Source organism: Pseudonaja textilis, chromosome 1, assembly GCF_049901715.1.
Source record: "Pseudonaja textilis isolate UNSWEBS1 chromosome 1, rPseTex1.2, whole genome shotgun sequence".
Classification (NCBI taxonomy): domain Eukaryota; kingdom Metazoa; phylum Chordata; class Lepidosauria; order Squamata; family Elapidae; genus Pseudonaja; species Pseudonaja textilis.
This window is the reverse complement of record NC_141990.1, coordinates 51,018,782-51,045,263: the sequence shown is the minus strand read 5'-3', so window position 1 is coordinate 51,045,263 and position 26,482 is coordinate 51,018,782. Positions and strand designations below refer to the sequence as shown.

The following is a 26,482-nucleotide window of genomic DNA, read 5'->3' as shown; positions in this document are numbered from 1 at the left end:
TAGTATAAAAACCAATACAAATCAAAAACAAGATGTGCCTAGGAGCTGACAACACTAAGACATCTGACAATTATTACATCATATCTTGAAATGTTTACAAATAGAAAGTGGCATTTGGATTCAATCAACCAAGCCTGAGCAAAATTATAAGCCATAAGGCTCTTACACTGGCAATAAATGTTATCCTTTTGCCCCAAACTGCCATTCCAAGGGAATGCTTAAAATTGGTTTTAAACGGTGTTAGTTAAATTTCGTAGGAGATCTCTTCAATAAGTACAGGATTTATCAACTCACCACTCATATCCTTGAGGCATAGCTTGCATATTGAACTTGGTAAATATTCAAGGTGGTTACCCTGAAAAATCAAGTGGCAATCCTTGGCACTTGTCACTGGCCAGGAAAGCTATGGTAGCCCAGGAGAAACACACAGAAGTGAAGAGCTACAAAGAAGGTATAAAACACGAAATGTTTGTGAAATTTTTACCTGCATGAAATTGCCATTGGAGGAGTTTCAAGAGCAGAAAGAAAACACTGATGAAATCTCAAGGAGACTGAAAGTTATGCATGGAATAGAAGAGTCCTGTGCATCCCAAAGTCATTCTCAGACATTTCCCCCCTGGAATCACTCTTTACTTTAAGTTAAAGAGGCACAATATGTAAGGGAAGTCCAAACAGCTTTTCAATATTATGCATGAGGGTCTAATCAGGCTCATATTATGCACTGCTAAACATTATAATTTTTGTGAAATACAGTACTGCTATTGGTTATCAGTAGCTAAGTTAGATTTTCACAACCTGGTTCTCTCCTAAACCATGCTATCCATCAACAAGAGTATGAAAGCAACACTATTTCATGAATTTTGGACCCAAATAGTGAATCATTTTAATCACTCTGATCTTGCAACATTCTCACAAGAGCTGTTTTTCAGTGTACATACTCAGCCAGCATACTACCATAATGGGAGCAGAGAAGCCTCATTTATCAGTCATAAATTTATATTTGTTAGATTAAATGATGGTGTCCACTGAGGGATGACAGAAATAGCTGGAGATGGGGGAAAGGAGGGGGAACAGAGTTGAGAAGAAGAATCTCATTGCCTTTTTTGTCCAACTGTTTTCATCCAAATCTAATTTGTTCCAAGCTTTTTGCTGTTATTGAGCAAGCTTTTACATACATTGTTCCCTTTGCCCTCTTTCCAGGTTATTTATGGGAGGATATAGTTTGGTGGATAGGCTAAACAAAATGTTCTCAAATATTAAGAGGCAATAAAAATCTTAGTATCATCATGAATCACAATTTGAGAAGAGTCCAACTTCTCTATTGTACTTATAAATATTTCATATGCAACATCTATTCAAGAGGATTTTGGAACAATTCAGCAAAAACAGATGGTAAATATTATCAAACTCGTCCAAACCTCCATAGGCACATTAAAAAAATTAGTGCCGTTTATTCTACATATAAATGAACGAAATGACAACTTTGATAGCTAAAGGTGAACTGAATGTTTTAGGGCACAGTTTAAAATGATTATTTTAAAAAATGAAGATAACTGTTGATGAAAATATGCTAAACGTTATCATTATGCAGTACAATATTTAAGATTACAAACAGCTACATACCTGAGATCAACCAAACAGTTCTTAGCAACCCACATCTGACCTCAGCTAAACCAGATCTAGATTTCTAGTTTAGCATAAGCAAGGGCACAGTGGTGCATTGCTGATCAATCAGTCCAAGGTTGTCCACCTAATAACCCTCTAGACAGGGTTATTTAACAAACTATTAGATTTCAAAAGTTTGCTTTGTTGATGTCTAAATCAGGACCCCTGGCTTCTTATCAAGAACACATTGTGGCTTCCAGCTCTAACTTGTCAAGGCAAGAACCAAAAGGAATCCCAGTTATTCAAACAGGTCTGCTCTGTGACTCTCTTCTCCTTTGGCATATAAAGATTTAAGACATGACATTTAAAATGAGTCTCAAGCTCTGGGCTACATATGGTCCATTTAAGAAGAAATTCAATGCACTACAAATAATAAGTATGTAAAATGTAACTAATATCCACTGTCCATTAGAATTTTATTTATAAACCAGTTTACAGTGCTAATTATAAGTGTGTTATTCTTTTGGTCTAAGTCATTAAATCACAGTAAATACTATTCTTCTTTGTTTAAATATAGTTTTAAAATTCCACATTGGTCATTTGGAAAGTGAGGTTTGTGTAATATTGCTCATAAAATTATATACTTTCTTCTCTTCTTTTCCTGTTTTTGTTATTGTTTCTCTCTAAACATGACCTGTTCCGACAATAAAGATTATTGCCAAGCATAAAAAACGCACTTCATCAGAAGGCAGTACCCAAAAGTAAAGTTTTTTTTAAACATAGTAATAGGTTTGACTCATTGCTGACACACCTAGTTATTAAAATATCTTTAGCTTGTTTAGACATCTTCTTTTCTTCCAGAAAAGGGGAAAATTCTCTAATTCTATCCAATGTTTTTATTAGAAATAAATTAAATGAATAGATTGAACTTACATCTAAAGAAAATGCCAATTTTTCTTTTAGTTGTGGAAAATAATTTAATCAGAATAAAAAATTGGAAGGACTAAGCTAAAATAAATGGATTACAGAATGATTAGAAACATTTGATTTTTTTTTACCTTTTCTTCAAGCAAAAGAAATAAAAAAAACATTGAAGGAGTTTAATCCAATAAAGCAATCAGTTAAAAACACACATACTTTATTTACATTTATCTGCTATCCTATCAAGAGTTCAAAAACTGATTGACAGTTGCCCTATTTATAAGCTATTCACTCCTTTGTATAAGAGCATCAATCAGATACTGAACACATAACTTCCATTTATAGAAACAGAATCATAGGACTGTGAAGCAGGAAGCAAGCATATGGATCTATCACAGTCCTCCCCAAATAAGCAGGAAAACCAATTAAACCATCTTCAATGGATGATTGTCCAACTTCTTAAAAATCTACAAAGCTAGAGAAGGTTGGTAGAGTGTTCCATAGATATATTTCATCCTTTCAGTGGCTCGCTATAAGTAGGAAAGATGAAATAATTTCAGGCTAGAGGTAGTCTTCCCCTGCTCAGGGAGAATGGTACTAATTTAATCTTCCCCAGGGCTCTGGGGAATTAAAGTCAAGGCAGCATAGAGTAAAATTGTTTCATGGAGTTTAGGAAAGATGTCCAAAATGCCAGACAGATGTTTCTGCAGGGAACACCACAATGCCTTACACTACAATGCTGTCAAAAACTGTGATTATCTGACTTGGAACACAATTCTACTGGTCTATAATATCCAAGTACATAGCATATATTCTCAATAGAATTTGCTTAAGAAAATGTGCTGTAACTCATAATGCAAAATGGGGTCCTGCATACACACACAGAGTGCTTTTGATTTAAGTTTATTTTTTGTCGAACAGTTAAACACCACTGATTATAGTGTTATCATAATGAAGCCAATGCAAGCCTCCCTCACATCTCCAGTAGAAAAATTCATAAACAAAAGTCAATTCTGAATCGAACTAGGAGTGGTATACTAACCAATAAATTAGCAAAATGTCTGCAATCCCAAGGCAAAAACTTTAGGCTAGAAGTTGTCCACATGTTTCAAAAATTGCATTCTCTAATATTTTTTTTTTTTTGCTGTTCCCCTATTCCCCCTTTTTTCTAACGTCTCTGCTTTTTCATGTGTGTTTTATATATTTTTTAAAATTCAATAATGTTTTTAAATTAAAAAAGGAAAGGGAGGGAAAAAGCTTTCCCAAGAGCTCTATGTATATTAAGAACAAGCCGTTCCTTCCCTACATCTTATTGATTGTGAAATTGATTTTAGAAGGAAAGCAAGATGAAAGAAAGTAAAAAAAAAAAAGAACAACCCAGAGTTAGTGGCCTGACTCATCATTTGTTTCAGCACACCTCCTTTGTAACCTTGAGGAAATTCACATACCTACCTCACATAGCCTTGAGGAGAGACAGCTTTTGAGAGAAAAAGTATTGCTTCAATTGCAGATATTAATCAAGTAGATTCAGCAATCTTCTTCAGCCTAATATCTTCCAGTTATACTGCAACTGCAATTGTAGTCTCAGTATCTCTAGTAGGTACTAAGTTGAAGGAGATGGATCTACAGTTTATTTCCAGATCAACATTATTCCTGATTTCAAACAATCTCATCTGACTGGATGTTTAATTGAAAAACAAATACGTCAATTTTCAAAAATTACTTGCTTTCATGTCATAATCCTATAAAAAGAATAAAACAAACAAAAGCAAATAATAGTTCTAGTTAATATTGCGTTTAGTTGGTTGCTTAGGAATATATTTATATTTAGGAAAACATATAAATTATTTATTATAGTAACAACTTTATTAAGATTAAATGGTCCAGATTTATAAGCCAACTTTCAAGTCTAATTGTTTAATGTACATTCATGAACAAGTATTCCAGTTCAATCTCCCATAAATTTCAGAAAAAGCATACTTGTATACACATTCACAAAAGTGGGGACTTGCTGGAAGGGACATGCTTTTATTTATTGTCTAATATTTTCTTTATAGAGGGTTTGGGAAAAAAGAACACATTAATTTATTTCATCAAAAGACACCAAATTTGGTCTTAAATTATGAAGCTCATTGCTCATTCAGGGTACCGGTATTTTTCTGTGACTTACAAAGTGAGAGTCACAGAGCATGGGAAATAACTTTCAAACAATTCATTGCCACCATCTGAAAATGCCAAATTATAGAAGTCAAGAGAGATCAATGCCCCAGAATGTGGAGTAGAGGCCATATTTTTAATACATTTATTTATTTATGTGATTTACATAGCTGCCCATTTCACTCAGGTAGCCAAGGTCATAAAACAAACAAACCCACCAAACAATCCATTGGCACAAAGGATCATGGTTAACTCACTCACAATCAATAATAGCACAACTCATCTACCCTTGACCTAAATGCCTGGGAAAATAGTCACACTTTCAATGCTTTGTGACAGATTAACATGGTTTGGGCCAATAGGATCTCTAGGTGGACCAAAATGATTGGGGTCTAAATAAAAAAACTAGAATGTTTTAGACTCTTCAGCTTGGGAGAAAGACATGCAAGAAGACCTATGACTGAGTGGTATGAAATAATGCACAGCATGGATAGAAATGAATAGAAATACTGTATGTTTTCCTCCATCTCCCAGAATAATAGGACTGAAAACAATCCCTGGAACTGATTGGAAGAACATTTCAAAAAGACAAAAGGAAAAACTTGCACAGCACACTCGTGGAATTCATTGTCAGGTGCGGTGAAGGTCATGAACTTGGATCTCTTTAAAAGGATAACTACATGGAGGCCAGGACTACTGTTTTTCAAGACTCAGTATTATCTCTGGGTTGGTGGCTCATGTCTTCAAATGTCAACTAGAAGGGAACGAGGGGAGAGGCGAATGCTAGCTATGTTTTGTTTCAGAATACGGCTGCCATCTTCCATGGCTTCCTTCTACACTTTGGAAAAGACTTATTTAAAAATGCGCACTCATTCCCATTCCAGAGCACTTCCTGCTGTCAAATCTGAGCTACTCATCGCATTTGGTAGCTACTGAGCACACTCAGTTCTCATGAAACAGTTTTGGGTATGGTAGTTATCAAGTTTTATAAACATGGGTTTCTATATCTATGCATTTTTTCTCATAGTACTTTCTGTGAGGCAATGTGATAGTACCATCAACAGTCACTGTAGCTTGCAAGCTGGCCAGTAAATGACAATCTTTGCTGCTCCTTCACTGTCTTCCTCTCTCCCTCTGGCTTGGGCCAATTGTGAGCAAACTGATCCCTTTATCACTTTTCTTCCCCCGCCCCCAGTAAATTATGACATTTCCCTCCCAACCCCTACGAAAACTGAAGTTGTCTACATTCCCACAGACTGCAAAAACCCACCCAAGATTTCTGATATTGTAAAAATGCTACTAATTTGGATTTCCAGGAAAAGAAAGTTTTTCTTCATTAGGGAAATGAGAGAGGAACATAAATGCTGTTAACATGATTTCCTGTTCTGAAAATTACTAAGGATGGGGCATTCTTACAGATTTAGCTGTTAGCCTGATACTTCCATCTTTGTTTTCATTAGCCACATGATTACATAGCCAAAATCCTAAACCACAAAAATTAATTAGTAATTTTCTAAAAACACATCAAGAAAAAAAACAATCTAAACTTATGCATACTAAACTTATGGTACTGAGAAATTGTAACATAACCTGTGACTTTTCTAGGTTAGCTGTATGGCTTACATTTACTTTTTAAAAAGAAATTTGTTGTATCTTAGATATTATCCCAACCTTTCTTGCTCACTGCCCATACTGGTTGGGCTAATGGGAGTTAGAATCCCACATGTAAAACAGATTCCGTGTTTCTGGTTTGGCATCCTTTGAAGGATATAGTTATATTTTTTAAATGAAAAGCAATTAAGTTCAGCTTTTGAAAAAGGTAAAAAATTAGTTCCCAAGATTTATTTTACTCACAACTCTGAGGTATTAACTAAATGTATCTGAACTACATTCTGGCAAAACGTGAAACTGATTTGAAGTGTATGTATATATTTTTATTTCAAAATTCAATATAATTTCCATAATTCAAACCTAAACACTGAAACTTTTGAAACTAAAGGTAAAATGTTGCTTTGCTTTTTAAGAACCAATTCATAACACCAAGTATCAACATTTCATTCTTTTAATATGAAGTCATTTTATACTCTGCAGGCTTTAGAACCTTGCAGTAACCTGTTATGTTGATCTGGTAAATGCCAAAGCTCAGTTTTTAGTTGGGAAGAGATCCTTCATCGTTCATAGTACTGTTTTTTTCTTTTTCAGTTTTTCATGTAAATTTAACAATATGGACACACGCAGTTATGAAAGATGGATTCATTTATACATTAAATATAATTAATGGGTCACACTAAAATGGAAAACACCTGCATTTAATATCATTCTGTCAAAATTTGTATGTTGCAAGACTTCCAAAAAGGGCTGTTTTACACACTGTTTTTAATAGCTTTCCATAACACACGATGAAATGGACATTGTAAAATATTATGTACAAACTGTAGAAAATGTCAAACAAAATGATCACATATAAAATATTCTGAATAGTGTAGTAAATGTCCTTCTAACAAGGAATCGTTTAAAAGTATAGTTCAATGTAATTTTCACAGTGTATTTATTTTAAAAATTTACATACTGTTTATCATGCAGTATATACTCAGTTTACCACCACCCAAAACTGTAACAATCTAACAAAAAAATATTCATAGAATAGCAAATGTGTTTGTGGGGTGTGTGTGAGTGCATGCTCGATGTGTTTAAGACAGAGGGGACAGCACAATAGTCTTATGTATCAATCTCATTTTGGAGTATACACCCACACGCAAAGATATTTTTTCACAACTATTTTGATACTTTATTGTGCTCCTCACTCATTTATTTTGCCTAAGCTAACAATCCACATATTGCAACCCATCCTCCCTTTGATTATTTTGGCTGTCCTTTTCTACACTGAATCCATCCTACAGGTTTGAATAAATGACTAATCAGATTCCTAACTGTTATTCTATTTCATTCCCTTTCCAATAGTAACATGAAACTCCTTTCTTACATAGCAGCCACAATTTTGTAATTCTTTTTTTTCCACAGAATTATTCATCATTACCCCAAACATTGCTAGCTCAGAATCTATTTTCATAGTCGTGAAAATGGACAGTACTGTATACTCAGGTCATTTAAACTAAACTGTGTTTGCCATTTTATGGCACATTCTGTCTATTACCAGAGCAGGGAGGTGATTTTGCATTTTAATTATCCTACAAAATTCGGTGTTGCCAAAAAAACTAGCCACCTCATTCTTATCTCCATATAATTTATGGAAAAACTGAAAAAGTACATATTGCAAGGCAAATCCTCCCAGTTGTCACTATCCTTCTGTTGTAGAGAGACTCCCCTTCTGCTTTGGTTGCTAATTTTACATTTTTTATTTAGTTACAGGTAGACCTTGATTTAGAATTGGTCACTTAGTGACTGTTTGAAGTTATAAGAGACACCCCCCTCCCACCAAAAAAGATACTTATGACCAGGTTTTGAAGTTATGGTTGCTGCAACACTACTATGATCATTTGCCCTTATGACTGATGTTGCAGTGGCCCCAATAATCTCTCACCCGCACCAATCCTACCCCATCAGGTCCCTGGAGGTCTTTGGCCTGCTTTCCCTTCCATCTCACCCCACTCACTCACTCCTCTCCTCTTTCCATCACTCATTGTGCACTTACCTTTGGAAGCTATCTGGAGCTTCAGAGGTCACGTGGGCGCCATTTTTGGAGAGGCCACAATCAATTGTAGCCATTCCAAAAATGGCACTGGTTTCCAGGATGGAACTACACAGTGCAGGGATGGGCCAGACATCCCGATCCTTCTTTAGCAAAACATGTCCTTCTAAATGCTTAGTACAATATTTCCTTATTAATGTAACCACAAAATACATTAACACCATTTTTGTTATTGCTATTGCATTAGGTTGGGTAACATAAAGATAGGCTTAAAAATAAGTTCTCCATGAACATAGATGCACAATATTGATGCTGGAAATGCAGACACTCATACCAAGAGCAGGGCTTTTAGAGATGCCTTAACTTTTGTAAAGAGATCTTCAAATATCCATCTATTAGCCTGTGACTTTAATTGTGACTTTTATTATATATAGTACATGAAGCATATATAATGTAAAAACACCAAATTAAGAAAAACTGCTCACTAGGCCTGGCTATATAGCAGAACTAGAACCTCTGGGCATTTATCGATGTTACTGAATACAGCTTCCAACAAGCTTTAGCCAGCATGATTAATGATGGGAATGTTGGTGTTATAGGGCCATGTCTGTTGTAAAATCTGCATATGGAATGATACACAGAGTACAGGTACTCCTTGACTTACAACCACAATTGAGCCCAGAATTTATGTTGCTAAGTGAGAATTTGTTAAGTGAGTTTTGCTCCATTTTACAACTTTTCTTGCCACATTTGTTAAGTGAATCACTGCAGTTGTTAAATTAGTCACACAGCTGCAAAGTGAATCCGGCTTCCCAATTGACTCTGCTTGTCAGAAGGTCTTGACTCTGCTTGTCAGAAGAGGATCACATGACCCTGGGACATTGCAACCATCATAAATGTGAGTCAGTTAAGCATCCAACTGTAAATCATGTAATCATGGGGATGCCGCTACAGTAATAAGTGACTTTTTTCAGTGACATAGTAACTTTGAACAGTTACTAAATGAACTGTTGCAAGTTGAGGATCATCAAGTAGATAGGATTGCATTAGACACTAGAGGAAATGAAATCTCTACTTACTGTATGTTGGCTATATGCTGTTGCACAGGCTGGTGCTGAAAATGTTCAGGCCACTGATGATGTAGACAGAAAGAGGGCAAGGACTGAAGGCAACAAGCAGTCTGATATAAAGGCATATGCTTCTGGCAAGCAGTTGCTGAATATTCAGTGTGTGGGTCTGGGGAACCAGAAGGCAATGGAGGTGGTGGTGCTGCATTACCAGCCACTGAAAGACATTCTTGCTGACTGCTTTGGTTACTTAATGCCTGATGATATGGGCAAGGATGACAGCACTGCAGCAACACCTGTGGTGTCCTTTGCTCATCCGCTGCAAGGAAGGGTGTTTTGAGTGTGCCGTTCATGTGAAAGCACCCATTTGCAGTCACTTTTCTTCTTACAGTTTCTTTTGATGATGGGAGGTTGTAGACTAGGATAGTGCCATCCTTGGTTGCAAGAAGGTCTGGATTTGCTGCTCCAAATGGAATGCTGCCATTGCTCAGAACTACAAACTCATTGCTTCCACTGTTTGCGGCCATATTTTAAAATTCTGGTGGCCTGTAAAGTTTTGGGAAGGAAAAAAAAAACCTGAATTAAAAAAAAGGCACATTGTTAACATAACAACACATTTGCTTGAGTATTGATTAATAAAAGAAAGGGGGATAATGAGATGAAGTGGATTTTGTTGCTAGGAATAACTGGGCCTTAGCTCCAGAATTTAGAACTGGGATGGATCCTGTCATTTTGTTCAGCTATACTCTGGAGCTGGAGACAAGATTACTGTTTGGCAGAGCAAAGCTGGAATCAAAATGGAGTAGGCTCTGGAGGTGAAACTCTGCTACCTAAACATAGGTCTCTCAAGTGCTTTTCAGCAGTAGCTTTTTGCTGATGAATAGTTTGAGAGCTTCTGGTGTTGAGCCATAAAGCTACTGAATTGACCAATCATGAATACTGAGCACAAGGTGTTTTCTACAATGGAAAGCTGCCCTAGAAACATCAATGTAGCTTCACAAAGCTGGTGTAGTTTGGAATCCTTAGGGCCTAAAGCTAATGGGGAGAAATGGATGTTAAACAAACCAATGGTTTACCTCATATCTGGTTTGTAAACTTAATACCAAACAGCAATTAATCACAACCTCAAAGGTAGGAACATTTTATTTCAGAATCCAGTTACATGAGTTCTCTATATGTCTTCTCACCCCACCACAATATCAACACAGAACATTTTACTGAATAAGCAGGCCAAAAAATACAACTAAGCACATTGTGAAAGTGGTGATTTTATGAACGAAATATCTCTTTAAAACATGTTTCTGATGGACTGAGCAAGCTTCAGAGCAGCTAATAAAAGAGATGTTAAGTGGAGCTACATTTCATAAATAAGGTTCCCTTTTAAGAAATGTATACTCACAGACTTCATTATATATTAAACTTAAGGGAATATTGATAATATTGATATTCATATTGATAAGCTGCAAAACCACAGAATTATAGAGTTGAGAGGAGTCATTTAGGCCATCAAATCCAACCTCTTTCTTTCTTGAAGCACAGATGCAAATTAAAGCTGCCCAGAGAGAGGGTTGTGTACCTTCAGCAGGGCTGTGGACAAGGAAGAGGAGCCCACCAGTTCTCTGCTAAGTGTTTCTTTTGGCAGATTGTTTTCTAAACAAGGCATCCACACTAAATCATCTGATATAGGAAGACCATATTTACATAAGACAGTGACTACTACAAGCATTCATTCTTTTTTGCACCAAGATCCCAAAAGGGCTTAATCAAAGAAAAGACAGCTAATGTCTATTTCTGAATTGTATTTATTGCTGTTTTGATATGTTGATAGCAATCTGGGGAGAAAGACTTGTAGTACAATAACATTAACTTAATAAGTATATGGATGAATTACGAACCACTACAAAGATGATGACGCAAAATATATCCAGCAACCTCATTTCAGTTATCAGATCTTGGACTATTTTATGTTCATTCTTGAGTAGAGTGTGGAAGACATAGATCAGAAGTGTAAAACTAGCAGCCCGTGGGCCAGAGGCATCATGTGTTGGCCATGCCCACCCCCAAGTTTAGCGAAGGGGAAAAAACTCATGATACATCATGTGATGACAACATGACGCAGTGAGTTTGACACCCTTGACATGGATTGTCTGGTTCCAACTGAATAATTGGGTAAATGATATCCTGGCCTTTTCCCCAGCTTTTTCTGAATCAATATGGCTAGAGATGTTTGTTTGAAGGAAGGTTAATAATTTGGTCCAGCTATTAACTTCTAAACATATATCAATAGTATACTCAATTTTTATTCAAAACCTAGCAATATAATGGTAACCTCATTCTCTCTTTTCTTCTCTTTTTCTCTATCCAATTTCTACAAAATCCTGATTTATTTATTTTTTTTGCAATATTGGTCACTTTTTTAAAGCACAGAAATAACTTGTAAGTTTTAGAAAACCTGTAATCATGTCTACCCTTAAACATAGCGTTACATTTTAACATTCACTCAAGAGGACTTTTAGGTATGGGTAAACATCTTCCAGTGACTTTTTCTCTGGTCTAAGGTTTTATTTATTAAGAAAAAATAAAAGCAAAAAGGAAACTAGATTAAAAGAACACTGTTTGGGGGAAAAATGCCACACTAAAGTCACCAGTATTTCAAAATAACATACCAAAATAAGATGAAAATGCTGCACTGAGAATGTGGCTGAAAGAAAGCATTTATAAACCCAAATTTCTCTCTATTTAAACAACTTTAAAGCACTGCAAACTAGATACATTTGATTCCAATAATTATTTTCTTAAAATAAAATTGTATTCCAAAAAAACAAGCATCACAACTTTTACATTTAAAAGTACCTAGATAGTGTGAGTTTTGGGTGTGTGTGTTTTGTGTGTGTGAGTGAAAGAGAGAGCGGGGAAGAAGATAATGCTTTTCATGCTTTTTTCACTTCACAAAAAAGATTACCAGCAAATTAAACTCAGCAAAATGCAATAACCTGTTTCATTTCATTAGTGTCACTCAACATGATTCTTCTAATAAAGCTTCCACAGCTTTTCAGTCACAACAATTCAAATAGAATCCAACAAAGAGAAAGGCGAGTTGTAAAAGTTAGTTTTCCTCTACCATTAATTGTGGATTGAAAGAAATTAAAAGACATAACAGGTGTTGTCTGATCTTTTTATCAGTAACATCTATTTACCTCTTAAGCCACTATTCCTTGGGCAGTTATAGAGTTCTAAAAATGCATAATGTCATTGATCTTAGCTTCTGGCTCTTAACTAGACATTTTTGGAATTCCCTAACGCCTTTGCTATTCATAATATGTGGGAGTTTTTCTGACATTCCTAGCACTGGCCTATTTTGTTTATAGGCCTCTAGCTATTTCTTGAAACCTCTGTCTTATTAAACTATGCTTTTTTTCTTAAAGGAAGCACTGGGTCATCTAATATTGCTCCCCTAAGTTGAGTCTACCTCACGATATACCAGGAAAATTTGTTCATTAACAATTTAGAAAGTTTGCTCCAATTAATGGTGTATTAAAGTTTACCTTGTTGGAAATTAAGCTATTTTTAACTCTCTTCCTTGTCACTCTTCCTGAAGTTCCTGAACTGAAACCTATAAAATGTCTGTACTGATGGAAATCTGCAGTTGCACTGAAGAAGGTTTAAACTTGCTTTAGTTGTTAAGAGTGTACAAATTTGATCAACTTCATCATTTGGAACTGAATGTGCCTCCAGCAAGCTTTAGGATCCAATTTGAAACCACTGAATTGCTGTAATGCAAAATTGTTTTCTCTTGAATAGAACACCTGGACAACATCTTTTTCTAAAGGGACCTTTACTGCAGCAAGGGAGGAATGAAGTAGAAAAAATCCACAACTGATTAACTACATTTGCATTCATCTTTCAGTGAAAATTCAACATTATTATCAACGAGCTGGATCTAAACTGAATTATGTTTTAGCCCCACTGAAATTGAGGACACATTAGTCAATATTTTGAGAATGCTTAAGTCAATTTCATCATCAGAGTCAAATGATATACCTATGTAGGTGCTGAATTAGTGTTTGCAGTAATTAATGGTCTGGATTTCAAAGTATGAAATTAAAACAAGGAAACCTTTAACATTTTACAGGGTACCATTTAGTATGTGCACTGATTGCCATCTTTAGGGTGACATAAATTTTAAATTCAAATTGATAAAGCCTCTTTATTTTTCCATGCATAGTATCAATTTGGAGCAGGTCTTAAGAGTTTATTCTGGAGGGGGGGAATGCACAGTTACTTGCTCTAATTTAACTTACGTAGTTTAGGGCATTTGGGCGAACTCATCAGTTATGACTCTTCCTTGAAGAGAACTGCACATGCTACCCAGTTGTTTCTGACCCCATCTGATGCACTTTCCTTAAAAATTAAATATGGCTTAAGACTTGAAAGAGTTTAGAATTGCTTCTCTCTATACCAGCTGCCTTGTGACTTTATTTATAAGGTGTTCTATTGTACAATTTTGGGCACATGAGGTTTTTGTTTTTTTTTGCTACAAAATCCAAACACCCATTCCATAGAAGTGTGACTTAGGTCACTGTTTTTCAACCACAGCAACTTTAGATTGTGTGGACTTCAACTCCCAGAATTCCTCAGTCAGTATAGTGTGTGGGGGAGGTGGGGGAATTGACTTCCACTGCTTAAAGTTGCTGAGCACCAAAAGTGGCATGAGCTTATTTAATGCTATTTGATTTCCCCAGGTATTTGCCTGCCTTTGTTTGCTGTTTTTTTTCTTTTTTAATCACAACAATGTGATATTCACATTTTTATTGACATGCATGTGTGTATATAAATCCAGGGGATATAAATTTAATAAATGCATTAAATTTGACCCTTGGCAGTTTCCAAATTGTTTTAAAAGGAAACAAAAAGAGTAAAGTTGTTCAGAAAAATGATAAACCTGGATGGGAACGAAGAAAAACAACCAATGCAATCTAAAGGAGACTTCAATCACTCATGCCAAAGGCCTGGGCAAAGAACCAGGTCTTCAGGGACATTCAAACACAAAAGTATAGGGAGCGTTCAAATCTCTTGGGGAACCTAAAGTCAAGTGCTATTACAGAAAAAGTGTGCTTCCAGGTCCCAGCAGTTGGTTTAATCAAAGGTATTGTGGATGGCAGCACTTTGCTGAGGTAGCACGCACAAGTGGACCTGGTTAATATCTGGATATTAGACCAATATCACTGCTGGGCAAGTTAATACCCACAAAGGCTGGAATTGCAAAATCCTTCTGTACTCTTCCCCAAAACTGCACTGCTGAATCCATGTGGGTAGCTGGAATTGAGTTCAATTTAAGGGCAATTTTCTCCTTTGAAAGTGGCTTTAACTATCAGTTTTGAGTGTCAGTTGTATTAATTTTACACCCTTCTTACATCTGAATCAATTATATCTCTTCTGCACTTGGTTTACTGGACATAAATTTTGAGTCACAGTTATTGACTCATTCATTTAATGGAACTTTATAAATCTATCAGCAAAAAATGATTCGCTAGTATTATTCAGCATAGATCAAACCCAAATATTTTACATGATTTTTTTTTTACCTCTTGACAGCAATCCATCGGTCTTCAATAATTTTACATACTTCTCTTGATCTTGTACAAAAAGTTTCATGCCATGCAGTGAATGGATCAGGAGTCACATTTTTTCTCTAACATTTAAGTTTTCAGAGATCAGTGCACCAAGATTGTAAACAAGTAAAGTGCAGACAATGCACATTTTAAAAATTTCCAGCAATGGAATACACTAAAGGGATCATTCACTCATGGGAACAGGAGTAAAAAAAAAAGAGGTGAAATTAAAAGCATGATAGTATCTTGATGATGCTTAAGACAAAGAAAAAAATATGACAGTCATATTTTTTCTTTATCTTAAGCATCATCAAGATACTATCATGCTTTTAATTTCACCTCTCCTTTTTTACTCCTGTTCCCATGACTGAGTGATCCCTTTAATGCAGTGGTGGCCAACCAGTGGGCCGGGGAACACTAGTAGTCCGTGAGAAAATTTTGGTGATCCGCAGAGAAATGTCACCCCCAAAGTAATTAATCCAGGCTATGCAGGAACTCAAGGCTTGGGTTGTTTGCATTGCGAACAACATAAGGTAGTGAGGGGAGGGGGGAAGGGCTTGGGGGGGGAACTTGCCCTACTCACCCCATGTGCCTGGCCTGGCCACCAGGCTGGTTCTTTCTGCTTCTTTCTTCTTCTGCTTTTGGCTGCACGCAAGGAAAGCAGAAAAAGTCTTTCTTTTTCTCCTCCAAACGCTGCAGAAATGAGTCTTTGGGACCATGCAAGGCATCCTGCTCCAAGAGGCTGCGCCATTCTGGCAGAGTTTGGGGGAGACAAAGAAAGACTTCTGCTGCTTCTGCTGCTTTCCTTGCATGAAGCCAAAAGTCTCTCCCTCCCTCCCTTCCTCCCCCTCTCTGTCTCTCTCTCTCTCCCCCCACTTGAGAACAGAGCTGGAGCTGGTATCCTGCAATCCCAAATAAAGAATGATCGATCGGTAGGAAAACACGGTGGGGGATTTTCCTACGGACTTTTGGGGGGATTTTCCCAGGGTCTCTGGACTGCAGGATTTAAAATTATGAGTTTGGTGTTCCCTGTGGTCCAAAAGGTTGGCGACCCATGCTTTAGTGTATTCCATTGCTGGAAACACACAGAGGCAGGGGTGAGATTCAAATTTCTTAACCACCAGTTCTGTGGGCATGGCCTAATTTGTGGGTGTGGCTTGGTGATCATGTGACTGGCTGGGCATGGCTTTTATGTAAATATTATAAATATTTATGTAAATATTGAATTTTTTATAAAGAAGAGCAACTTTTATCCAAAATCAGGCCAAGCAGGCAGGCAGATTGAGTTGCTCACAGAATCTCAGACTCATTCAGAGATCTATCTTTCTGCCATCGGCTACCTGGGTCTGTCACATAAAATTTGCTTGCAAGCAAACTCATAAAATTTGCTAGCAAGCAAACTCACAAAATTAACTCACAATATACCATGTATGTAAATATTGAATTTTTTATTAAAAAATAGCGACTTTTACCCAAAATCAGGCAAAACAGGCAGGCAAATTGAGTTGCTCACAGAATCACAGATTCATTCAGAGATCTATCTGCCATCGGGTACCTGAGCCTGCACTGAATAATAGAAGCTTCAGTCCTAAGGAAGGTTCGGTTCTGCTTAAAAGCAGAGCCGGAGATCTAAAGATTAGCTAGAAAGCAAGAATGGTTTTCTGCTTTCTAGCTAATCCAAATCTCCCACAGCAGAACAGCTGATCGTTGGGGAAAAAAAAGGAAAAATAGCAATTTAGCAGGCAAGTTTGCCAGCTAAGGAGTGGGTGGGTGGGGAGGGTTCCTGCGGGCCATGTGGGCAGCGCAGCCTTGTGTTCCCATGCAGCCTGGATTAATTGGGCTGCGGCCCACCAGTTGGCGACCACTGATATAGATGACATGTCTCTAATAAAAATCAGCTTTGCTTGGCCAAGTCAAGGCAAATGGTTTACTTCATCCATCCAAGACGCCACTGCACCTCAACATAGCTGGCAAGGAGGAATGGCCAAAAGAAAATGCCACACACCTTACACCACCACCTCCCAAGATTTTCTGCTACAAAGAGTCATCACAACATATAGGCTTTAACACTTAAATTTTAAATCTGCAATTCCAGTTTTTGCTGTTACAAAAGATAATCTTGTTTCCTTTTTGTACAACAATGATTATTCTGACCTTAATGAAAAGCAGAACAGAACTGCTACCCTGACACAAAATTCCACTTAACTTCTTCTTTCTTTCCTAACAGTATCATACTTACGAGATTCACATAAAACTTTTTTGTCTAAGATAAAAGGGAACAAAATAACTAATAATACTGCAAGCTTGAGATATAGTTTAATTAAAGAAGCAAATTTTTCTATAATGTATTTTGGCTATAATTTGTACATACTTTACTCTCAACAGAGTTTCAAAAAACATTCTTTTGCCAGAAATGTTCCTCCTTTTACAATATCAGTTCTATCTTTTTAGTAATTTTTTGTTTCCAACCTGGGGTTTTCATCAATGCAAATGTATTTGTCATTTATTATAAATCATATTCATGCAACTAAACTAACCTGCTTTGCAATTATGTCTAATTACTTTCAGGCTCAACATTCTAAAGGAAAAAAAAACTTTTAACCAGAAGCTTAGCATGAAATGCAATTTGCCCAAACTAGCACTTGTGTTGAAAAAGATACTGAGGCTTGTAAAAAATTATGTAACCAGGGAATACCAATATTTAAATACATGCAACAAAGTTTCTATAAAGAAAATACACTATACATGAACAAATTCAAACAGATCACGTGAAAAATTATATAACACAAGAATTGCATAGACTAGCTTGAAATAGTCATTCAATAATGAAAAGTTCTAACAAGCACTGCATAGCTATTGTAACTGAAAGTGGCTTCTGACACACTAACCTTAACAGGTACTTGACTTATAATGCATGCATACACTTATTAAAAATAATAATGCCGTTTTGGGATGTATTTTATTTGAAATACCTTAGGATATACGTCTCCAATAGCAAATTTTTCAATGAAAAACTAGCAGCATACTTCCAAAATGTTACATCTAACTTGTGTTATCTGAAGAGAAGTTTATAATACAGAATACACTTAATTGAATACACTTAATTAACAAGCACCTGTCACCTCAGTATATTTACAAGCAGAGTCTCCTTTCTTAAATGTGTTCCAAATTAAGAAACAAATCCCATTTTGCAATAATTGTATAAATAGCTTGCTTCCCATTGAACAAAGACAATCCTTAAATCAGGATTTAGCTGTTGCGATCATACCAAACTTAATCAAGTTTTACAACCCAGCTAGGCAATTGCAGTTTCAGCCAACAATTCTATATATAACTCATCCATGCCAAAAAAGAAAAAGAAAACCCCACAACATCTAACTGTAAACTTACAATAACTCACCAAATTCTGAAATCCTTGCTCTCAAATGAACAGAAATGAAAGATTAAGGTCCCTTTCTTGGAAAGTCTGGAAACAAATCTTTCATGCTCAGCAAACACCTCCTTGATGAATTTTAAAGCTTTGCCTTGAAGTGGAGCTCCATTCACAGCTTCAGTTGGGCAAATGCAATTGGTTAACAGCTCCAATCAGCAGAAACAACAGGAAAAAGGCAAGTTGGAGCTGCCCTGCAATACTGTGGAGAAGAGCTGGAATGACACACAGATGCAAATTGCCTTGAATTGAGCTTTCTGGGGGCAGGAATTTCCACTGCTTCCTGGCCTATAGGAGTTTTGCTTTCCTATTTAACTCCAAGAGGCAAAGACTCAACGGTAACAGCTGGGGGTGAAGATTTGATCTCCATGAGACTTTGGGAAGGCTGGTTTTGATTGTAACATAGCTTTGCTTGATTTATAAGGGGAAAGTGTCAAGTTTTGCAAGTACTTTTAGCTGCACTTTTTGAAGGGAATAGAACATAAACCAGTGCTTTTCAAATCTGACAACTTTCACTTCAACTTTCAAAATTATGACTGGGGAATTCTTTCAGCTTTATTAAAATTTCACAGTCATTTTAATTAGTACTTTGAACTAGTTAAAGGCAGAAAGTGGGAATCTGGTACCTTTCTGATGTTTTGAGACTACAATTCTCTCTAGTACCAACTAACTGAGGAAGCTGATGGGGATTATGAGAACTGTAATCCAAAACTACCAGATCTTGGAGATGCTTCTTGGATGAAAAGCAAAGCATCTTAAAGAAAAATCATAAAGTCCAGTTGCTTTTAAAATCATAGCACCTTTGGGACACATTAGGACATATATTGTCAGCTTCAAATTTATACAGGGCTGAAATAAATCTGATTGATATTTAGTTTCATCAGATCAAAGAGTTTCATTAAATCCAACAATCTGGATAGAAGCAGAGAATGAAGGCAGTAAATATTATCTGCTCTAATTGTAATTCCAATTCAACTCTTTCCTCCCTCCCTCATCACCTCACTAACTTTTGTCAAGTGACATTCCATATAGACATAGAAGGTCCAAGAATTCTGGTCTCAAAAAAATTAAGAAGCAATCTGTGTAATCTTTTTGTATTTCTGATTTGGATCTTGATGAAAAATGATCCAATTACTGGCTTATCTAGTACTACATGTCCTGGAGCTGTGGGAAGCACTGAGAGGCAATTTGCAAACCCTACCCATCCTAACCAACTATGTGCAGTACTGAGATGATGACTGATCACCCAATAAGAGTGTTCAATTCATTCTAGAAACAGGAGTAACCAATATATTCCAGCTCATGGAAAGAAATATATCTGTGGTACGTGTAACAACTATTCACTCATAATGTTAATGTCCCATAGCATGCAAAAGTTACATTTTTTTTAACATGACCATTCCTTCAAAAAGATTACCCAATTCACATTATTAGCTTCCTCTTCATATATAAAGTAGAAAGTTCATGTCAACCCTGAAGCTGACCTGACCAAAGCCCTGACACTTCAATTGGATAGTATTTAATAGCTTTATGATCACTTGTGATAGCTCAACTAGTGATAGCAATATGTTGGTGAATTAATGAAGATGGTCCATTTCCAGAAATGTGAAGGATTCAAGAAATGCTCTGGAAATTCAGCTTGAGTTTGTTACCATGAATAGAAAAAAATATTGATAGAAAGATCTATATTTTTTTTATTTAGATTCAGTTCTATCCAGATCTATTTAGAAAGATCTATGGGAGACTGCAATATATCAATTAGTTATCTACTGAGACAGATTTGCTTACCCACCAAATTATTTGCATAAACACATCTATTTTTGATACCAGCAGGATCAGGGCTGTCAAAGCACTTTGGGGGGAGTGAAAAGTTATTCTCACAAATAAAATGCTTCCTACTAGACTAGGGGTGTCAAACTTGATTTCACTGAGGGCAGCATCAGGGTTGTGTTTGATCTTGGGGGCCCAGGATGGGCATGGCCAGCTTGACATCACTTGTGTCAAGGACGCTTGTAATGGCCCGAGTGTTCTGCCAGCAAAAACAGGCTCCCAAGCTCTGTTTTTGGCTGTGATGGCCTCCTGCAACCCCCTGCCAGCAAACCTTCTGCCTGCAATCTTCTGCCAGCAAACCCTCTGCCTGCAGCCCTCCCGAGCTCCATTTTCACTGGCAGAGGCACCATGGGCCAATCCTTCACGGTTTCCAGGGTGGGCCAGCGGGCCAGGTCTAAGCAGCCCCCGGGCCGGATCCAACCCCCGGGCCTTGAGTTTGATACCCCAGTACTAGACCCATGACTAGAATATTATTATAAATACTTAAGAATTTATAGTACATTATACAGATAATGCATTACATAACAATCATGTGATCTGATATGGAGTTACACATCTAAGCATACAGAAAATGTAGTTTTCCTTCCTGTAAACCATGAAGACTGGTTAAACCACAAATGTGCTATCAAAAGCCAAAGCCTCTGCAAGAAATGTAAAAACTGCAATGCCTGACTTTAATACAACAATAATAGAAAAGTGTGCCTTGATCCAAACTTACCAAATTGGCTATATCAGTCCATACCAAGCTGATTTTCTATGAAAAAAGTTGAAATATGCCTGTCTGAAACTTCAAGCATGTTGCATGATCATACTCTCTAATACATAATGTTGAAGTGGAATTGTATTCGGATTATTGAAGTTATACTTTCATATATATTCCAGTTTCACAGGTGTTTGGCTTTCCACTACACAATTATTAGAATTAATAAGAACCCTACATGAATATTGTAAGCATATGGAAAATACCAGTCTTAGCCAGTTTTACAAGTAGCCAAGGAAGTAGATGATGGCCACATGTGGAACACAGTAAATTGTCTGAGATTGGTATATTAAAAATTCTATCATGTTGAGATCATAAAATGATTCCATTGCTGGCCAGTCTCTTAAAGAATCCACTGCTTACCTATTTACAACCAGTACTCTCCAGAAGAAATTATTCTATATCCTTCAAAGCAGAAACTGCAACTACCATTCTTTTTCTGTAACTGCAAACACAAGTGCATACACACATATGCATACATGCACATAATCAGACAACACAAGACGAAGTGTGACTTTTATTCACTTTAGTTTTGAGCTGACCAAATATAGCTCTTCCAATGCAGAGACAATCTTTGCTAGCTGTCTCTTGGCAAAGAGGAGCAAGCCTGGGAATTTCAATTGCTAGAGATAAATCAAGGGTCAGAACTCAACTTCCAACACTTTAAGAAGCATGTGTTAAATTTCTCTGAGATACTTTGATTTTCCCCTGTATATGTGAAATGGAAGTTTCTAATTTTAATTATTACCCAGCAAGCATAAAAATGTTTTTGCAATAATCTTTCATTAATTTTTTTAAATAACATATTTATTTATATAATTTATATAGTTACTCACATCAAGAGGCTCTCGGCATCTTACAAGATTAAAAAACAACCAACCAACCATCCCCACCCAAACCTTAGCCATCCTTAGTCCAAAGGATAAATAGTTAACTATTAACCACCCATTAGTAGCTGTAGGAAAAGGAATGGCAGAATCTGGGTACAGAGGAAAAAGAGGGATCAGCTTAGAATCCCTAATGTAGACACAAGCAAACTAAGTCTAAGGAGGGCTCCTTGAGGGCTGTTGATCCTTATCTAACTCTAACCAGATGCTGACCATTAGTTGAGAAGATTCCAGTGCATAGGCTTTTAGCAATAAAATCAGCTTAACTGAACCTTCAGCTGTGGACCTGGACTTTCGTTCCTGACACTAGCACAACTCATTTCCACCCTCACTCAAATACCTGGGAGAATAGCCAGGTCTTCAATGCATATAAATGTGACTATTTCTCCTCAAACTAACATTTTCAAAATATTTATTAAGTATCAGTTATATTTTAGTGACTTCTCAAAAAGTATGCATTAAGCTTATTGACATTTGCACATCCACTTTCTCAACCAGTTTTTAACCAGATACAACAGAGTAGGCTCCTTGAATTCTGAGATAATCTTAGCCTGTTTACAGCTACTACTGAAGTACTGAGTACATTTCTCACAAGTCTCACTCAAACTAAGCAACAATTTGGGAATTACATTAGCCGTAATTCAGATACCTGGTCCAGGCATGTGGGGACTTCTTTTAAAAAGTCCTTTAAATGTTTCCCACATTTAGATCTCCAGATAACTTCCATCACTCATGATCATTAGCCGTATAGTATTGGCTAGGACTGTAATAACAATGTACGAGAATTAAAAGCTTATGAAGAACAAGTATCTAGGTTAATGTGGACCTGAAGCAAAGGTTGTCTATTATCTATAGAAAGATAAATAAGCATCCCTATGTTTTACATTGCATGCCAGATTAATGCAAACAATGGATACATTTTGTTTGGTTCATTACATGAACCAATTATTTTTATTAAACAAAAAGTGATTAGCCCAAACCATCGTTTAGCATGAAGAACTGCTCCAAATTTTATGTATTAATTGATCTAATTTATACAGGGGTCTATTTCAATTTTTTTCCTCCTCTGCTTCAATGTCAGTGACCTCAAAAGTAGATATTCATCAATATTCCCCATGCATATGCTCTGTCGCTGACGAAGAATAACTGTCATTTGGGAACTAAAAATGAGAAAGAGAAGGCTTTACTCGACCTTCTCATGTAAGGTGTTTTCCTATTCTATTGTCTTCTCTAAGCCCCTTTTCCACAAACCTATCTTCTTGACAGATTCCCTCAACCTCCAGAACAAATAAGATCACTGGGTAATGGGAATTGGTTTAACGGGTGAGTGCCATTTAATCAGCAAACAGACTTAAATATAGTTTATTAAAGAACAAACTAAATTTGATAATAGAGCCAAAGGCAGGAAATAGACCACATATAAAGACAAAGAAGTTACTCAGCTGAGAAGAAAAATGCCATTTTGTACTTCTTCTCTAGGTTCCCTCTTCAACTCAGTTGTAAAAAAGGTAGTGGGAAGGGACTATGTTCTAATTTATTTTTTGCTTATAAATCTGACTTCCCCTCTTTCTGCAGTAAATGACTGGAAAGTTCATGCTGAAGTTCATGGAACTGCCATAATTAAATCTAGTCCGGCCAAGATTGCTGAATGAAATACAAATAATAAACTAAGTGTAGCAATCAATTTCATTTCTTTATCAGCATGCACCAAATACTTCTGCATGAAATATATCTGTTTTGAAATGGTCAGGAAAACACTGATGAAATTTCCAACCTGGGAACGACTCAATAGATGGATAAAAATGTCAAGTCCAATCTAAACATCTGGCTGACTGTGCAAGCAACTATAATAAAACCATCAGCATGGTTATTCCGTTAGATCAATTGGGCTGAGAATAGAACAGAGTTGCAAGGGATCCTGTAGGTCTTCTAATCCAACCCCCTGCCTAGGCAGGAACCCCTACACCACTTCAGACAAATGGTTATTCGACAGCTTTTTAAAAAACTTCGAGTGTTGGAGCATTCACTTCTGGAGGCAAGTTGTTCCACTGATTAATTGTTCTAACTGAAAGAATGGCTGATCCAAGTCCAGACCAGGCTTGTATGCCTAAAGAGATCTAGAACTCATAATTCCCCCATTTCTAGTTCAGCTTCATTAGCATATACCAAGTAAATCTGGAGAGCACTAGATTTTTATTAAAAAGTACAAAAAGTATTAATGAGCATTAAATATTCCTATAGCAAGATCCATCCATTTTCTCTCCAACACAATACTTGCTTACTAAATATATTGTCCAGTCTGATCTCAGAGCTGAATCCTATATGGCATATAGGTACCAGTAATTTCTCCATGAACAAACTACTACACAAAGGTCTGACATATATTCCCCATACCAGTGAACCCAGAATACCAAATTCTTCCATCCTTTTGAACCTAGACTTTTTCAGAAACTGCTTACTGCATACTACAACTCACAATACGGGGAATATTGCACAATGAATACTGTATCAAATTTGTTCTCTCTCTTTATTGCCTAACATTTGCAAGGACAAAAAAAGGACTAAGTGGACAACAAATATGCATAGACATTATCAGGTAACAAATTACCCAAATTAGAAGTAAACTGGGTTTCTTTTGACTCTACACCAAAATAAGGTTATACGATACCATTTACTCACCGGCATACAAGATGGCAAACAATTTCGTTATTTACAAGAAACTCTGAACCTATTTTTGCCCGGATTGCTATTATTGGCAAGCACAGATTATTATCTTTTTGGAAGGCACTTTCACAGCATATACGAAAGACTGACTTACCAAAATGTGTACCATCTCAATGTTAAATTCAGTTTTTATTTGTGCAATTGGAAAGACTGGACAATACAATTCTGTTTGGTCAAGATTTATTGTTTAAAAATTCATCTGTATTATTTCTTAGATATATACAGTAACGTTAAAGTTAAATAGCACAACACCTAAAAGGAATAAAGATTTTCTCACCTTAGCTAAACAGGATTAGGTAGCTAGATTTTAAGAGAATCAATGTAAAATTTAAAATTAAGCAAGAAATTATTTCCCCCTTTTTCTGAAATGTGCGATAGTTGCTATTCTGCTATGCTCAATTTAAAGAATTGATCTTTTTCCCTTCCTGAACTTCAGGCCAAATACAATTTAGAATAAGAATCCAGCAAACTTTAAATTGCTTCTCCTTTTGCCATTGTTGCATGCTGTTTCTAAATATTTGCGATTCCCAGATTACTAAAATGGGCTGAGATGCATTCCTTTGTAGTGTAGATGATTTGCACAGACCTCATGCAGTAGAGAAATTCTCACGCCTTCAAGGAACAAACTGGATTTAGGGGACGCTTTGCTCACATGCCAGGGTAAAGTAATCACGAGGGTAAAAAAGAGTCTTTCTTTTGCTACAATTCTAGAGGTTCTAAATCCTTTGCTGGAAAAAAAAACCCAGAGACAGTAATATTGCTAATACCGCTCAGAACAGTAGTGGTTTTAAAATACTTGCAATCAGAATCAAGTTGTACCTAAATTAAAGCAAGTTTATGACAGGATTTTGTAACACAATTGCATGGAAATGGGAATTGGTTGTAAACCCATAAGATGACCATGTCAAATTATGATTATTACCAGTCAGAATTGCATAAAGGCATCTGCCTGTCAACTTTTTCTCCTCTATAGCCTGGTTGAAGAGGCAAAATGCCAGACAAGGCTGCAAATTTCTGACAGCAGCATTTTTTCCACTGTTGAAATTTCTAAATATCAAAACACACTGACTCTCCTTTATCCCCATAATGCTTCATTATTTTGAACTGGGGGCTTGGTTTGTGGAGGCAGTGCTAATTTATCAGTCATGAGAAAAACAGTAATTGGTCTCAGCTCACAGAAAATTTTATTTATTTTTTAATTCAAAAGTAAGCATTTTCCAAACAATGTGAAACCTGGAAAAACTTTTACCTTTGAGGTTCTTAAATGGAACAGTGATTTGGAAAAACTGATTTTAGCAACAGTTGCTTATCTCAAGTTACTCTATTTAATTTTAGGAAAAAAGAATACATTAACTTGTTTTACTCTTAAAATAATCATGCTTGAATGTATTGGATTTAAACTGGCTGGCTTAGCTGTTTTCCTTAAAAATATTAAATTAATAAAAGGTCAATTATTTATGTAGGTTATGAAAACATTCTAATATTGCTAAAACAGCACTTAATATATTTCATTCTGAACTTTTACTTTTCAGCAAAGAAATATAGAGCATTTTCTTCCTTCTCTCTTCTGCTGTGGCTTTCAAAGGGAGATATATCCTTCCCAACAGACTACAGGTAGTCCGCGAGTTACAACCACAGTACATTGCAACTGTTATTATTATGAATCAGCTGCCAAGCATCTGAATTTTGATCAAGTGACTATGGGGATGCTGCAATGGTTGCAAGTGTGAAAAATGGTCATAAGTCACTTTTTTCAATTGCAACTTTGAACAGTCAAATAAATGAAACTTTGGTAAATCAGGGACTGCCTGTACTTCCTTGACTTTATTTCTCTCTTCAG

At 36.3% G+C, this 26,482-nt stretch overlaps 1 protein-coding gene across 6 annotated transcripts in view; it reads right to left on the bottom strand.

The window, feature by feature from the left end:
* DISP1 (dispatched RND transporter family member 1) overlaps nucleotides 1-26,482 on the bottom strand; it is a 68,678-nt gene that overhangs the window by 22,943 nt on the left and 19,253 nt on the right. For 5 of the 6 annotated variants that reach the window (XM_087933990.1, XM_026695704.2, XM_026695703.2 and 2 more), the window contains one exon: nucleotides 9,412-9,945. In XM_087933990.1, coding sequence (XP_087790116.1) covers nucleotides 9,412-9,926 — 515 coding nt within the window. In that variant the 5' untranslated portion in view covers nucleotides 9,927-9,945. Of the gene's footprint in view, nucleotides 1-9,411; nucleotides 9,946-18,411; nucleotides 18,869-26,482 lie in introns of those variants that run through there. The other variant, XM_087934006.1, reaches the window with a different exon arrangement.